This window comes from Alosa alosa, chromosome 16 (genome assembly GCF_017589495.1).
Source record: "Alosa alosa isolate M-15738 ecotype Scorff River chromosome 16, AALO_Geno_1.1, whole genome shotgun sequence".
NCBI lineage: Eukaryota > Metazoa > Chordata > Actinopteri > Clupeiformes > Clupeidae > Alosa > Alosa alosa.
This window is the reverse complement of record NC_063204.1, coordinates 26,500,880-26,515,646: the sequence shown is the minus strand read 5'-3', so window position 1 is coordinate 26,515,646 and position 14,767 is coordinate 26,500,880. Positions and strand designations below refer to the sequence as shown.

At 44.2% G+C, this 14,767-nt stretch overlaps 2 protein-coding genes across 2 annotated transcripts in view; one reads left to right on the top strand and one right to left on the bottom strand.

Annotated features, from left to right (window-relative positions):
• Window positions 1-7,515, bottom strand: part of jph1a (junctophilin 1a) — a 39,954-nt gene extending 32,439 nt beyond the window's left edge. The window contains exons 1-3 of the mRNA XM_048266526.1: window positions 7,419-7,515; window positions 6,789-7,282; window positions 3,847-4,609 (exon numbers count right to left, since the gene is read on the bottom strand). Coding sequence (XP_048122483.1) covers window positions 3,847-4,609; window positions 6,789-7,170 — 1,145 coding nt within the window. The 5' untranslated portion in view covers window positions 7,171-7,282; window positions 7,419-7,515. The remainder of the gene's footprint in view (window positions 1-3,846; window positions 4,610-6,788; window positions 7,283-7,418) is intronic.
• Window positions 7,516-8,446: 931 nt separating this feature from the next.
• Window positions 8,447-14,366, top strand: gdap1 (ganglioside induced differentiation associated protein 1). The gene is made up of 6 exons (XM_048265682.1): window positions 8,447-8,631; window positions 9,071-9,263; window positions 9,974-10,147; window positions 10,649-10,743; window positions 11,019-11,133; window positions 12,402-14,366. Exons 1-6 carry the CDS (start codon window positions 8,464-8,466, stop codon window positions 12,752-12,754), a joined length of 1,098 nt encoding a protein of 365 aa, XP_048121639.1. The 5' UTR covers window positions 8,447-8,463; the 3' UTR covers window positions 12,755-14,366.
• The last annotated feature ends 401 nt before the right edge of the window (window positions 14,367-14,767 follow it).

The window sequence follows — 14,767 nt, the reverse complement described above, 5'->3', positions numbered from 1 at the left end:
TGCATTAAAGTTTAATGCTTGGCTACTGAGCGCTCGGTAAGCGTTAGCCTGCAAACGAGCTCTTAGTCAGCTGTAAAAGGATGCCTGTAACACATACTGTAGTAAATATTCCAGGGCCTGGTGTTTAACGGGTAAGCTAGCCAGCACTGGGGCTTGGGCCTGTGTGTGTTTGTGTGCGTGTGCGTGTGTGCGTGTTGTGACATGCTGGTGGCATTCTCACACACTCACTTTCTCTGTGGGCTGCGGTGTTGGACAGTGTCCACAATGAGAAGAGCCACACCTCTGCAGGAGGACAGCCAGACGGTATTGCATCCTTATCTGTGCTGTCACACACACACACACTCCCTCACTCACACGGGCATATGTCACTATGTTTCATAGGTCCTTTATTCTTCTTGCCCTACCTCATAACCACCGCCCCCCACCCACACAGATAAACACACACAAACACACTCACAGCACAGACACACACAACAAATACAATAATAATACTTGAATGCTATCTGTTCATGTCTGTCCAGAGAATAAAAGCTAATTCCTGGTAGCATGCTGTCTCTGGCTTCAGAGTGTCAGAGGTCTCTAGCAGGGCCCATTAGGTGCTTTGATCCTGGTGCAGAAAGGCAGGCTCTGGGTCCCAAGGGAGCCAGCACGCTCGTACACACATCATGTTAACTCAGCATCGAGGGACCACAAGCCATGGGGAGGTGGGAGAGGATCAGCTGTGTGTGTGTGTGTGTGTGTGTGTGTGTGTGTGTGTGTGTGTGTGTGTGTTTGTCAGTCTACATGGATGTAAATATGTGTGTGTGTTTGTGTGTGTGTGTATATGTGTGTGAAGGGCACCAACCCTCTATCTTTTCTCCATCTCTCCTTCTTCCTTCCTCTCCTCCCTTCTCTCTCACACTCGCTCTCTTTCTCCCTCTTGTTCTCGCATCCTCTCCCATTTCATCGCTCTCAATCTTTCTCCCTCCCTCCCCTCCCTCCCCTCCACCTAGTCAATGATGGAGTGCTGAGAGGTCTCATTCAGCACTTTGCTCTGCTTTTAAATCAATACTCACTCCCTGCTGATCTACCCACAGGTGTCTCGCAGACTACCGTCTCTCTCATAGTCCTTCGCTGCCTTAGGATCAAAAAGAAAGAGAAAAAGAAAGTGCATGCATGCTTTCCACCCACCGACTATGCATATAACTGACCAGTTTTTAATGCATCCAGGCATGCAAGGGAGACCATTCTGTCATCCACATATATTTCTTGCTGCAGGAGCATTATTCTGTCATAGTTGAGAGTCCTCTCCAAATGGTGTGGCATGTGGTCCTGCATGTCTGTATTAGCCAGCTTTATTTGAAGAGTAGAGTAAATGGGGACAGCTATTACTATATTAAAATATTCTAATGTGACCGTTCTCCTCGGTGAAATGCCTAGGCAGACTTGGATAATCCTTTTCATTGTCTCTCTAATGGCAAGTAACCTCACTTCCACTGACCATGTTTGTGTATGTGTGTGTGTGTGTGTGTGTGTGTGTGTGTGTGTGAGAGAGAGATAGAGTGAAAGGAAGCCACAGAATGAAGAGAGAGACAGAGAGTTTCAATAACAGAGAGTGAGTGAGAGAGAGAACAAGAGAGAGAGAGAGAGAGAGAGAGAAAGAGATCTTTGCATCCAGTGTGTGTGTGTGTGTGTGTGTGAGAGAGAGAGAGACAGACACAGAGATAGAAAGATTGCCTGTGTTTGACTGTGCACATGCCTGATAACAGCTGCTTGTTTATTCAGTATAACACCAACTTAACAAGGCAAACGATCTGTATGTTCAACATCTAGCTGACAGCAAAGCAGGTTTAAATAACCTTGCTGCTGCCAGCAGACACTGTTTCCATTCTCCATCTGTGTGTGTGTGTGTGTGTGACAACATTAAAATGTCAAAGCCAGGACCATTAAAAAGAGAATGCCCCCTTGGAGCTGCACTTGGCAGGGGAGGCCGGCATCGTTACGGTGCACACGAGATACGTGACTTCTGTATCGCTCTTAGAGCATCTCAGACATGGACAATTAATAGAAGTGAAACCTTCTAAAGGGCCTATCCTATAACACAATCCAACACACAATATACCATTAGACAAAGCACCCAAGCATCATCTGGGCGTATCCGTCCCACAGCATATAGTCTTGTACAATATAATGTAGTGTAGTGTAGTATAGTATATTATAGTATAGTATGGTATAGTGTAGTATAGTATATTATAGTGTAGTACAGTATAGTGTAGTATAGTATGGTGTAGTATAGTGTAATATAGTGTTGCATAGTGTAGTATACTGTATAGTGTAGCATAATGTAGTATAGTACAGTATAATATTCTACTGCATAGTGTAGTATAGTATGGTGCATTATGGTATGCTTAGGACAAAGGTGCTTTTTGCAGAAGAATTTATTTGTCTTTGTTAACACAAAATAGAGACTGAGAATATTCTACATGTCTATCCTCTTGTCTACATATGCTCTCTCACACAGCCTGATTTAATAATGCACAGTAACAACCGTCCTCCAGGCTAGTCTGGTGTTGTTGGCTTCCCTTTCTCTGTCTCATTGAGCTTGGGGTCAGCCGCAGGGTCGGATATCAAGCTGCTGTAAGATTCCAGGCCGGCCACGGATCACTGCGTTCCTAATCTCAGCCCGTCTCTGTCCTTTCATTTCCTCCTCGGTCTCATCAATAAATAATCACTCTGCTCCTAATGAGTCTGCCGACTGGACACTGGACGCTGGTCAAAGCCGCCGCCTCCTCGCTGACCTCCTCACTTTTCAGGCATAGAGGAGGAACGTGATGTCGAACTAGTAGCAGTGGAGAGGAGTGCATGGTCAGTCTCTGTGAATGAATCCTGCTATTTGAGCTCGGTGTTGCTAGACCAACAGTAATTCAGCTGAGGAATGGGTTATCAAATATTACCCACAGGGTGTGATGTTCAATTCCTTGCATTGCTACATGGCTTGCTTGGTACACATCAAAGTTCCTCTTTCAGGCCAGAGAATGTAGGCATGGGGTACAGCTCTCTTTCTGCAATAACTTGCCCAACTTGCCCACAGTCAAAAGGAGATAGTCTGTTGACTGGCACACACTGCAGTGTTTTTGCATGAGATGCCCCAAAATTCAGTGAGCTTTTTCCAAAAAGATTTGCTGGTACAATCAATCTGCAGCTCTGAATGCAAAATGACTTAATAAACTGATCTGAGGTCAAAAAATTAATGAATCAATACTGCACGGATTATGTTTTTAGGTGAGCTTAACCATCCCTGGGTATTTCCCAGGGTAGGCAGCCTGTGACTGTAACATAGCTGGTAAAGTTTAACCAGTGCTGTGTGAAACCAGCTGTTAACCACTGTGAAATAATGTTAACAGACAGTGTGTGGACAAGCTGTCTGGCAAAGAGACTGTCCATTCATTCAAGTACTTACTTTGCATTTAGTCATATAAAAGACGTTTTAATCCGAAGCATACAGCACTTACAGAGCAGATGTGCAACAGTGGTACTGCTCCATCTGACCTTTGATCTTGCAGTTAGCACCTTGTTCCATGGTTTTAGCACCTTGCTCCGTCAGTTAACAGTAAACATCAGGAATTTAGCAGAGACTTTTGTCCAAAGCAATTTACAGAGACACCTTGAAGTGGTCAGGAATTAAAAGTGGCTTGACCGTGTTGACAGCGACAACGCTAACCAATGCTAACCAAAACTAGCAGTTGAGCTACAGAAGCATCCTGATTCTTCATGTGACATGTAGGGAGTGCAAATGGGAAGGACTCATAAGACAACAACAACAAACAATCAGCAACAAGAAAATTAATTTGAAGCCAGGCTTTTTACCTTGATGCTGCTATTTCCACTTTTGTTCTTGCGATGGCTCCGGCCCTCCGCGCACCCTCCACGGCACGGTCCACTTTCTCTTTGGTTTTAGGGTTCTTAAGCGGAATGAGCTGCTTGCGTATGCCGCGCACGAGCACATTATTTTTGTATTTCCCTTCCTCCTTGGTGCCGTCAGGGAAGATGGTGCATCCGTAGCCGTGGCGCCGGTTGTTGAGCCATTCGCCCTCGTACTTCATGCCGTTGGAGCGCTCGGACACGCCGAAGCCGCAGCGCTTGTCGTTCTTCCACTCGCCGTTGTAGGTTTCGGTGGTGGTGGCGTCCACGTGGTCCTCGGGTGCGGTGTAGTCCCCGTCGCCCTCGCCGTAGCTGATGGTGGAGTTAGCGTCGCTGGAGCTGATGCGGCTCATGGTGGTGGCGTCACTGCGCGCCGAGCTGCGCTTGCTGGAGATGGACGTCCGCGAGTCGGACTTGCGCAGCTGCCGCAGGCTGCCGAAGAGCGAGCCGCGACGGAACAGGCCCTTCTTCTTGCCCGTCACCACCTCGCTGTCACTGTGGAAGTTGAGCACGAAGCCACCGCGCGTACCCACGGGCGTGTCAGTGCTGGACGCGTCCTGGTGGAGCGTGCCGTTGCTCTGCACGCTCCGCAGCGAGGCCAGTGAGGTGCGCAGCGGCGAGTGGATGACCGTTGCCATCCCATAAGGCACACTCTGCCGCACTCCGTAACCGTGACGCATCCCCCCCATCCACTGGCCCTGGTACGTACCTTCACAGGGCAAAAAATAAAAAAATTAAAAAATCTCACAATCACATGGCAGCAGCAAAATAAAACTTCATTTCAACCTTACCTCATTACACCTGAGTTTGTTGCTCTCTAAAACAGCATGCTGCCTGATTGCCTACAGCGACTGAATACCCAGAGCACCAGAGATAGATAGATAGATAGATAGATAGATAGATAGATAGATAGATACTGTAGATAGATAGATATAGATAGATAGATAGATAGATAGATACTTTATTCATCCCGAGGGAAATTTTAGCAACAGGGACTTGAATGTAATCAGAGGGACTTGAATGTACAAAGAAAGCTGAACCATGGGCTGAACAATATGCCCAGAGGGCAGGGGTCAATAGGTCAGGTGATACCTGTCAGTAGATACCATGGCAACCATTGTGCTGAATCAGGCACTGCCAGTGAAAATTCTTTCAAATTGATCCTCAACGACTAATTAAAGAAATCATGTAGTAGGCTTTAGGGGTCACTTACGCATAGGCAGCTGCCTTTATTATCTTTATTGAACATCAAATAGCAGTAATTCAGTCTTTAAGCTCATACCAGGTTCAGTTTTAGTCATAGGCAGTATCTATTCTCGTGTATAGAGAGAACTGCCCATATTACATATCAAATTAGAAAGCATTATAAGCATCCGCAGAATAAAAAAAGACTGCTTGTGTTAGATAGCCATACTGTAATTCTTGTGCCAACCACATTTCAGATTAAAGTAAATTTGAATGGAGGTGCTTGATGCAGAGACCCTTAGCAGCATCCTATGCTCCCTGCTGCCAGAGAGGAGGACAGAGAGCAGGTGACCACCTAAACCAGGGCTGCCTAAGCCAGGCCTGCTGCCAGACTGTGGCACACAGATGGGTGAGGCTGATTTGATCCAGGCTGGGCTGATTTTCTAGGAACCCTTTGTTACCTAAGAGGTCAAAGTCTTACATCCAGCAGAGATGCTGTTTTTCTTTTACATAATCGCTGTGAATTCCTATATTCAGAATGTTCACCTGGGGCTGCAAATATACTGTTAATGTCCCAAGAGGAGTGAACCCATGACATTCTTTATAAAGATGATGTTAACAACATTGACTTTTCTGTTTTGTAAAAACACAGTTTGATTTTGATATGACTCATCCACATTGAGAAGACAGAACATACAGTAGGCTATGTCAATAGCCTACATATTTATTTTTTGATCATGAAATGAAGCAGGGATTTAAAACTGTTTTAGCACTGTCCACATCATGGCTGGTATTTAGATTAACTTTAATTATATCACAGTTCTCAATTGGGCGGTCCAGATGGGGATCTTGCCAGATCGAATGACTTTGTAAGAGTAAGTCTTCGGAAGTGTTACGCCCAACTAGGCTGAAGTAATTAAGAGAACTTCATTACCGATTCATGATAGGGGACTTAGAGCCAAAGCTCGAGAGCTCAAAGATCATCAACGCTGCCCACCAAATCCGTTTGTATTTTCAGGTCAAGCCTAGAGTGTCGACACAAATCCTTGATTATTTTTTTAAAAAATGTTCGGAGAGCGCAAGCAACGACCGCTTGCAATCCGTCTCACAAACACGATAACGAATGTATCACTTTCTGCGCCCTATCGTCAAGTAGACTAGGCGAGATAAAAAATCCGAGTCACAAGAAAAAGCTTTACTATTTCTGGAATGAGTGTATATCATCTGTAGGCTATGCACATTGCTTTGAAATCTAAAACGGCTGAGCATCGATAGCTAATTCAACTGCATTCTCACTGACAGCTGGACCATGGGTTGTAAACCACATGATCTGATTTCTGTCATCATACGAGTAGCGTCCACAGATTTATCACGCAGGTCTATTTTGTAGGCTATTATTTAAATCCGGGCCTACGCAAAAAAATAGTAGCCTACATTATCTAATACCATAGTAGGCCTGTAACTATCGAGGCTACTTGAAAGGGAAATCAGTAGCAATACACCACAGCGTATCGATTTTCTCCAAGACTCATTCTGTCTTATCTTAAACTGGCAGACAGTTCAGTTCTAAACAAACAGATATTGTACAATGGCCACATTCCAATTATGATATAACCACACAGATATATAATGGCTCAATGTTTAACAATAATTTCAGTAAGTCATGTAAGCAAACATTCAGCATATCCACTGGCAATACTTACCACCATCCCCATAGGTCTCGATTCCATAGCCGTCTTGCAGCCCATTACTCCAAGTTCCATCGTATCTAGCAGGTGTACTGTGGCTTTGGCGAACTCCGTACCGACCCTTAAACCCATGACTCCACTCTCCGCGATAGATCCACTTTCCTTTGGTTTCAACCCCAAGCCCGTGTCGCTTCCCTTGCGACCAGTAACCCTGGTATGTATTCCCACTCGGCCAGGTGTAAACCCCTACTATCTCGAACCCGTGTGACCAGGACCCGGCGTATTCGCCTTGGCCCTTGGGTCCAGTGCAGATACCGTGTCCGTGGGCTTTCCCATCCTCCCAGCCCCCGCAATAAGTGCCTCCATCGTCGAAGTCGAACCGTCCGCCGCCCGTCATTCAGAATTGGAAACAAATGAGGCGATCGCAGCGTAGTGCCGATTTGAATATAATTCTCCCACGGACTCCAGCACCAAGGATGATATCAAGCTGGATGAGCCAACCGATGACTCTGCAAGAGTTACATACAGGCAAACAAATTAAGGAAAGATGCTTAAAATGCCATGTAGACTGTGTGTGATGGAAAGCATGCGTGAGTGGCTGAGAGTGTATGAATGGGAAGCCTAGATAGGCTAGTGCACAATTACCAGAGCCGCACGCTGAGGGCTGCTGTGGCTGTTTTTCTGACTCCCCCCTCGCTCACTGTACAGGGAGGGAGAGAGAAGAGGCGAGAGTCGTCAAGCAGGAAAGACACAGCAAATTGCTACGTCATTTCTGTGGCACCTCCCACGCTTGGCTGATTAAAGCGTGGACGTCGAGACCCCTTGAAATACTGTCTTCTCCCGTTGCACGTTCAGTCTTAACTCTTACCTCTGATTTCAATGCTCCGGTCACTTCTCTACCTTCTCTGGGGTGAAATTTGAAAAAAGGCGCCCTCATACACTACAGGTGTGAACGGAAAGTGAAGGTGCATTTCGGGATGGTCAAAAATAGTTTTCCATTTCGACAATAAAGACGTTATAGGCTACACAATTTATAATATTGATGTCAGGAACATGAGTCAGTCATTTTGATCTAAAAACGGCATAAGCTAGCCTAGAAACATGTGCACGATTCAAATGCCCAGCCCTTGTGGACCTAATAATAATAATAATACTAATAAAAAACAGTTGCTGGCAATTTTCTACGAGATAGCACATTTTAATTGACTTGTTAATCTGTTATTACCTGTTTAGAATAGTTTTTCATGTATAAGGTAGCCTACCACCTCTCTTCTAAAACAGCGACACCATGTGGCTTAGACACAGAGAGGAAAAAGTAAATGGGCATTAGGCTAGTCGTTTTGTTACAGAATAGTTTGCAGTATTGGCTTGAAAGATGATATTGCATCTAAAAACTTCGACAAAAACAAAAAAAAGTCTAATTTATTACTCTATTAAAGGCCAAGTGGATGGGAAACAATGATATGTGCTGCGTGTAGGGTATCCAGAATACAGTTAGACTAAACCTTGGTATCTCAGGGTTGCTGTCGAGAATTGCAAGGATGTCTGCTGATAATTGCAAGTACATTCAAGTATACATTGGGCAAAAAAGAACATCTGTTCTGCTCCCGGACGCTTGGGGGCCTACTCTCACTTCATCAGTGAAAAGTCGTGATGTTGACACACACACACACACACACACACAGCTAAGATGGCGGACGAAAATAGCACTGATGCGCAGGATGAAAAAGAAATAACTCTGAAGAAGAGACATGTTAAAGAAACGACAGAAGACGTGCAACCCGTGGTTGAAAGCACAAAAACCAAGGACTCGAAGCTCACCCTTTATCATTGGACACAATCGTTCAATTCGCAAAAGGTTGGTTTGAAGATGACATTTCAGCACCACGCTAGTGGACAGAGCTCCTTGGTTTTCGGCCAGTTGAATAATCTAGAATATTTGAAATGTTATTGTGAGCAGTGTATTTGCACAAATAAAATAAGCCATTGTCAGAAAAGTATTTTTTCCCCCATAGCAATGGCATTGCTGTGGTGGCAGATAACCATGTTTACATTCGCCCCTAAGGGTCTTGATAGTAGAATGCTACTCGTTTGCACTATTAAGGCGTGTTCAGTTGTCAAGGAGAACATTAGATCTAAATGACCTTAAATGACCCCAGACAGCTATTGTCAATAACAAAACATGCATTATGAAACAATGCACAATGGTACAGATTCAGAACTGACGTGTTTCTGGAAAGTAGCTTAGGTCTATTTGGTAGGGGCTGTTTGGTCTATTAAATGGATGTCACTTGCAGGTGAGACTGGCAATCGCAGAAAAAGGTTTGGAATGTGAAGAATATGACGTTAGCCTTCCGCTCAGCGAGCACAACGAGCCATGGTTCATGAAGCTGAACCCTGCCGGCGAGGTCCCCGTGTTGGTGCACGATGACAACGTTATCAGCGACCCGACCCAGATACTGGACTATCTAGAGCAAAACTTCAGAGATGGTATATTGTCAGTCGGACTTAAAATCACTCACATAACCTGAACATTATGGCCTTGTCTTTATTATAACATCGTTATGAAATTTCATTTAATGAATTAGCCTATCTGCAGTTCTACATTCATGTTTTCTTTGTATGATATATATTTTTTTCATATTGTTTTGCACCTTGTGTCTTCATTTATTACATTGACTTAATTTATTACATTTTGTGTTGTTTATTTCACCTTATGCACGAAGCCATTTTAAGTTCAGCATGCCCAGTGCAGACTGAAGATCTGAGCTGGTAAGTAGGCTATGCACTGCAGCTATAAATGAAACCAGTGGCTTCAGTGGCTTTGGCACCTCGATTGGCCCCATCTCATTGTTTAAATGAGTTAATTGTTTTACATAGACTATCAATAAAAAGTTGTGTGTCACTTTTCCCCAGTCTTCTATGATAACTCACATAAACTGAATTTGAACAAAACATATAGGAAATAAATAGGAAAAATAGTCTGTGACAAACTCAGAAATAATGACTTTCAATTACGACCCATCACATTTATTGTGTCTTTCAAAACTTTTCTGTCGTTAAATAATCTTCCATTAGCTTTTGTGTTGTAAACAAGGAAAGTCACCCCAAACCCTTGAATGGTAGGCTAATGTATGTAAATATGCAGTTAAAACCTAGGAAACAGCTGATTTACCTTGACCACTTTTGTTGTTTCTCAGAGAGCACTCCCAAGCTGATTCCAGAGGAGGGCAGTATGTACTATCCCAGGGTGCAGCACTACAGGGAGCTGCTGGACTCCCTCCAGATGGACGCCTACACCCACGGCTGCATCCTCCACCCCGAGATCACAGTGGACTCCCACATCCCTGCCTATGCCACCACCCGCATCCGCGGTACGCTTTCTGTGATGTGGTGTGTGTGTGCTTCTGTTGTGTTAGGGCTGTGCTCTGCTCTGGACAGCTATACTGCTAACTGTGTGGTCCAGTGCATGTTAACTATAGACACGCTTATTGTACAGCAAGGGAACTCTATCCTGGAGAAGCGGGGTGGAGCGGGACAGTGTAACAAGACTAGGTTGAATAGGATAAGATAGCAGGCTCCATTTACCCTGCTAATCCATATGTTTTTGGCACTGTTCAGAACATTTCCTCATCAAGGGGATTAGTAATACTATTAGTAGCTTATGTCAGGCATTTATAACGAGTTTTCCACTATTAGTAAATGTCCAGTATAAGAGAGTAAATAAGGCAACTGAAAAGGTGAATGCTGAAGCTCTAGTTTATCACACCTGTCTACACATTGACCCTTTGCTTTTGGCCAGTACACATCTTTCGGTATTAGTCAGTGGACAATTAGTGAGTGGATAATCTCCACACTGTGCAATGTCTCCACAGCTCAGATAGGAAACACAGAGTCAGAGCTGAAGAAACTGGCAGCAGAGAATCCTGATCTCAAAGACGCCTACATTGCCAAACAGAGGCGCTTAAAGGTAAGAGCCAGGTGTGCATGATCTGTGAGTGTGACTTAAAGAAGTCAATCTCTTTTCTGTTTAACATTGTCCCTTGAATCAATCAATCACTCAATCAATCAACATGTTGAATGTTATCACAACAAACACTATATATTACTATACCAATCAATGGTCATCAATCTCAATACTGAACATTTTCTGAATTTTGCGTTCAGTGAACAACCTTAGCATTTACGTTTCAGTTAGTTTGCCACCCACCCTGACTTTGAACACATTCTTTTTTTTTATTGCAGTCTAAGCTATTTGATCATGACAACATGAAGTACCTGAAGAAGCTGCTGGATGAGCTAGAGAATGTAATGGACCAGGTGGAGACAGAGCTACAGAGGAGGGTGGAGGAGACGCCAGGTGAGAGGAGAACCTCTAGCAGTGAATTCATACAACATCAACAACATTGGATTTAAAGGTGCTCTAAGCGATGCTGGGTAACGTCACTTCTGTTGACATTCAAACAAAACAGAGAGCTAGCGCGCTACTTCCTCCCCCTCCCTCCCGTTTGCCCAGGTTGTTTTTGTTGCAGTTTTTGGAGTCTAGGCTGTCCAGAGATCGCGTTTTTTTTACAGTGTATTCAGGACACAGGCAGCTAGCGGATGGTGAGGTGATGTTTGCTGTGAGTGACAAAAAATGTTTTAGCCTAAAAACGCATCACTTAGAGCACCTTTAAATAGTGCTTTTCAAGACACTAAAAGCGTTTCACAGTGAAGGGGTAATCTCACTAACCACCACCAATGTGCAGCACCCACCTGGCTGATGCACGGCAGCCATTATGCGCCAGAACGCTCACCACACACCAGCTTGAGGTGGAGAGTGTGGGAGTAACATAATACTGCAATATCACATTTCATCGGTACAAAACTCCTCTGCCCTTTCCCTCTTTGCATCTCCTTGCATCCATAGATATTAGAAAGCTAGATATCGCATTGGGCTCCAGAATGTACGTAAATAGCTCCGCCATCATGGTGGGGGCAACAAGCACTGTAGGCCATTGGAGAAAAAGGTGTCTCTGATTGTCGGTAACTGTTGCCCATAGACAGTAAGTTGTTTGCACCCAGCAATATGGTGGCTGCATTAGTATGCTACCTAATAGAACTCGACGGACATTGCAGTATCTAGCTTTCTAATATCTATGCTTGCATCTACCGGCTCAGTCCCCTCATACATCTCATACTCTTTCCTTCTCTCCTTCATCCCTCTCTTAGTGCTTTGGAGGATAGTAACCTGAGATGTATTTTTAGATTCTCTGAACAACAATGAAACCTTGGGTCAAATATGGTTTCTTTTAACCTTTTTATTTGACCGTTTTCATCTAAACATACCAAATTGTTCAGTTTCAACAATTGTTTTTTTATGAATGAAAACATTTTTTTTAAATATCTAAAGGACATCATTTAATTGATGGGACACTGGTGTAGCAATGAGTAAATGAACAGACTCCATCATGTGTGTGTTAAAGCTAATTTAAATTTTGGTTGGTCTTTTTTTGGTTGGTCTAATTTGGTTGGTCTAATTTAAACATTGGTGGGTCTTTGCGGTATTCCCACATGCAGTATTACCAAACTTTGCTCTTTGATTTGCTTGTTGCCCGTCACTGCCACCCCCCACTTCCTGTCCTCCAGAGGAAGGCAGCCAGATGTGGCTGTGTGGGGACTTCTTCAGCATGGCCGACGTGTCTCTCGCGGTCACTCTGCACCGCCTCAAGTTCCTGGGCCTCTCCCGCCGTTACTGGGGCAACGGCAGCCGGGTCAACCTGGAGACCTACTACGAGCGTGTCCTGGACCGGCCTGCCTTCCGGAGAGTTCTGGGCCACGTCAACAATATCCTGATCTCCGCCGTCCTGCCAACGGCGTTCCGAGTGGCTAAGAAGAGAGCGCCCTCCTTTGTGGGCACAGCGCTGGTGATTGGCGTCCTAGGTGGGGCCAGTTACCTGGCCTTCCTTTACTTTAAGAAGAGACTGACCACTTTGAGTTGAAATTGCCTTGATACTTCATCCTAAGGCGGGGATCACACTGGCCAGCGGCAAGCGTAACGCAACGCTCAGACCATAATAAGTTCTATCTCGTTCCTATGGTAACACAAACGGTTTGCCTAAACTGACAATTGAATATGCTCGTGTTGCGCTTTGAAAGTTTAACCAAGTTCAACGCTCAGCTTGCTCAACACTAACGTTACGCCAGCGCTGCCACTGTTCCGCTGCCGAACCATAAAGAACAATAGGAAACCTGCCGCTGGTCAGTGTGATCCCCACCTAACTGTTCTTCAGACACCTTCCTTGCCCCTTTTGTTTTCTACCAAACTCCATAGCCATGTTACTAGTTGCACAAGAAGCACTTTTAAGTACCCTACCCTTATGCCCACTGAAAGCAATTGGAGAGAGTCTTGATGAGTTTCAGAGACGTGCTGCCACTGCTGCGTGCGTTTGCTAGGAAAGTCATTATTTGTGTGTATGTGTGTGCATTTTACCATGCGTCATATTTTAGGATGCTTCATGGCAAACGCTTCAATATTACTGTGCAAGACAATGTTTTGGTCATTTGCATGTCAAGAGATACAACAAATAGGAGTTGATTCCTTAATTCGTGACAAGATTATAAAACAAGGGGAACATGTGAACAAATGTTTTCCTTTCCCCTTTCCTTACGGCTCGTGTCCATTATCGCGGCAAAGCCCACCGCGCTGCACATAGCCCATTGATTTCCTATGGGGAGCGGCAAGGCGTGGTTTACGCTTCCGCAATGCACCTTGGGAAGGCGGCGCGGCCATTCGAACAGAGGCGGCGCGTCAAGAAGTTGGGCTCGGCTGAACTTTATGCAAATGAGAGCGGTTAACGCGATGCGGTTAGCCAATGAAAGTACATCTTCGGTAAACAAGTTCTGTCATTTGCTCTAGTCTTCCGGTCCGGAACAATAGCCTGCCAGAAAGATTTGTTCCGCCTGATAATCGTGTAGGTTTTATGAAAATATATTAAGCTATATAGTGGCGAAGAAGTTAAGTTTAGAACAAGTTCGCCACTGCACCCTATCAAAGAGACCTTGTTGGCGACTTGAACCAAGACAGAATGTGCTTTGGAGGAACATGTCAGTGATATTTGTAAGTGTTTCAATAAAATATGTTAACAGTAGTAGGCTACCTCCACTTTAGTAGCCTACGTTAGCTGGCATTGTGTAATTACAAAAAATAAAACGTTACACCATGCACTTTAGCCTATACACGCCCACAAGCGGCGACGGGAGAGAGGGCTAGGCGTCTGCAAGCGTCTACGCGCCGCAATAATGGACACGAGCCGTTTAGTTAGGCCTTTACAAAGGTCAGCATTTGACACTGAAGTGCAGGTTTTGGGTAGTTTTTGATAAGGAACTACCAAATCGTATCCACTGTGTAATTTCAAATATATGAGAGATATTTCAGTCTTGTAGTGTAATTCATTTCAATATGTATCACCTGGTGTTGTCTGTTGTTCATTGTACTGGCTTTAGTGTGGGAAATCCTTATTGTTTATGCTATGAATGTACATAGTGTATGCAGCAAATTACTACTCTCTAAACAATGGATCATACATCACATTAAAGTTTATTTGCAAAATACATAGAGGCTTTGTTTTGGTTTATTTCAACTCAGCCAAGATTGTAGCAGACCCTGGGGTTCATTTGGCCCTCTCCTGGTGTATTTGGCCCAGGATCAGATCCATTGTAGCGAAGGTTACTCTGGCCTAAAACTCAATTATACACAACACACATATTGATGGTGTGTTGTCACACACTCTGATCTGGATCCATTTTTGTCACCTGCTATCACATATAGCTGATCATATATACCATCACAGAAGTTATGTCTGTCTCTCAGTCAACTCTCTTCGTAATAAAAATAGGTCTTTAAATACAGAAACCTACCCTTATAATATAGTGAACAGTATTGTTATTATAGCTCTGTGTAAATGCAGTATTTGTACAAATTAAATGAAAAAGCATCTTTTTTTTAGTGCAGA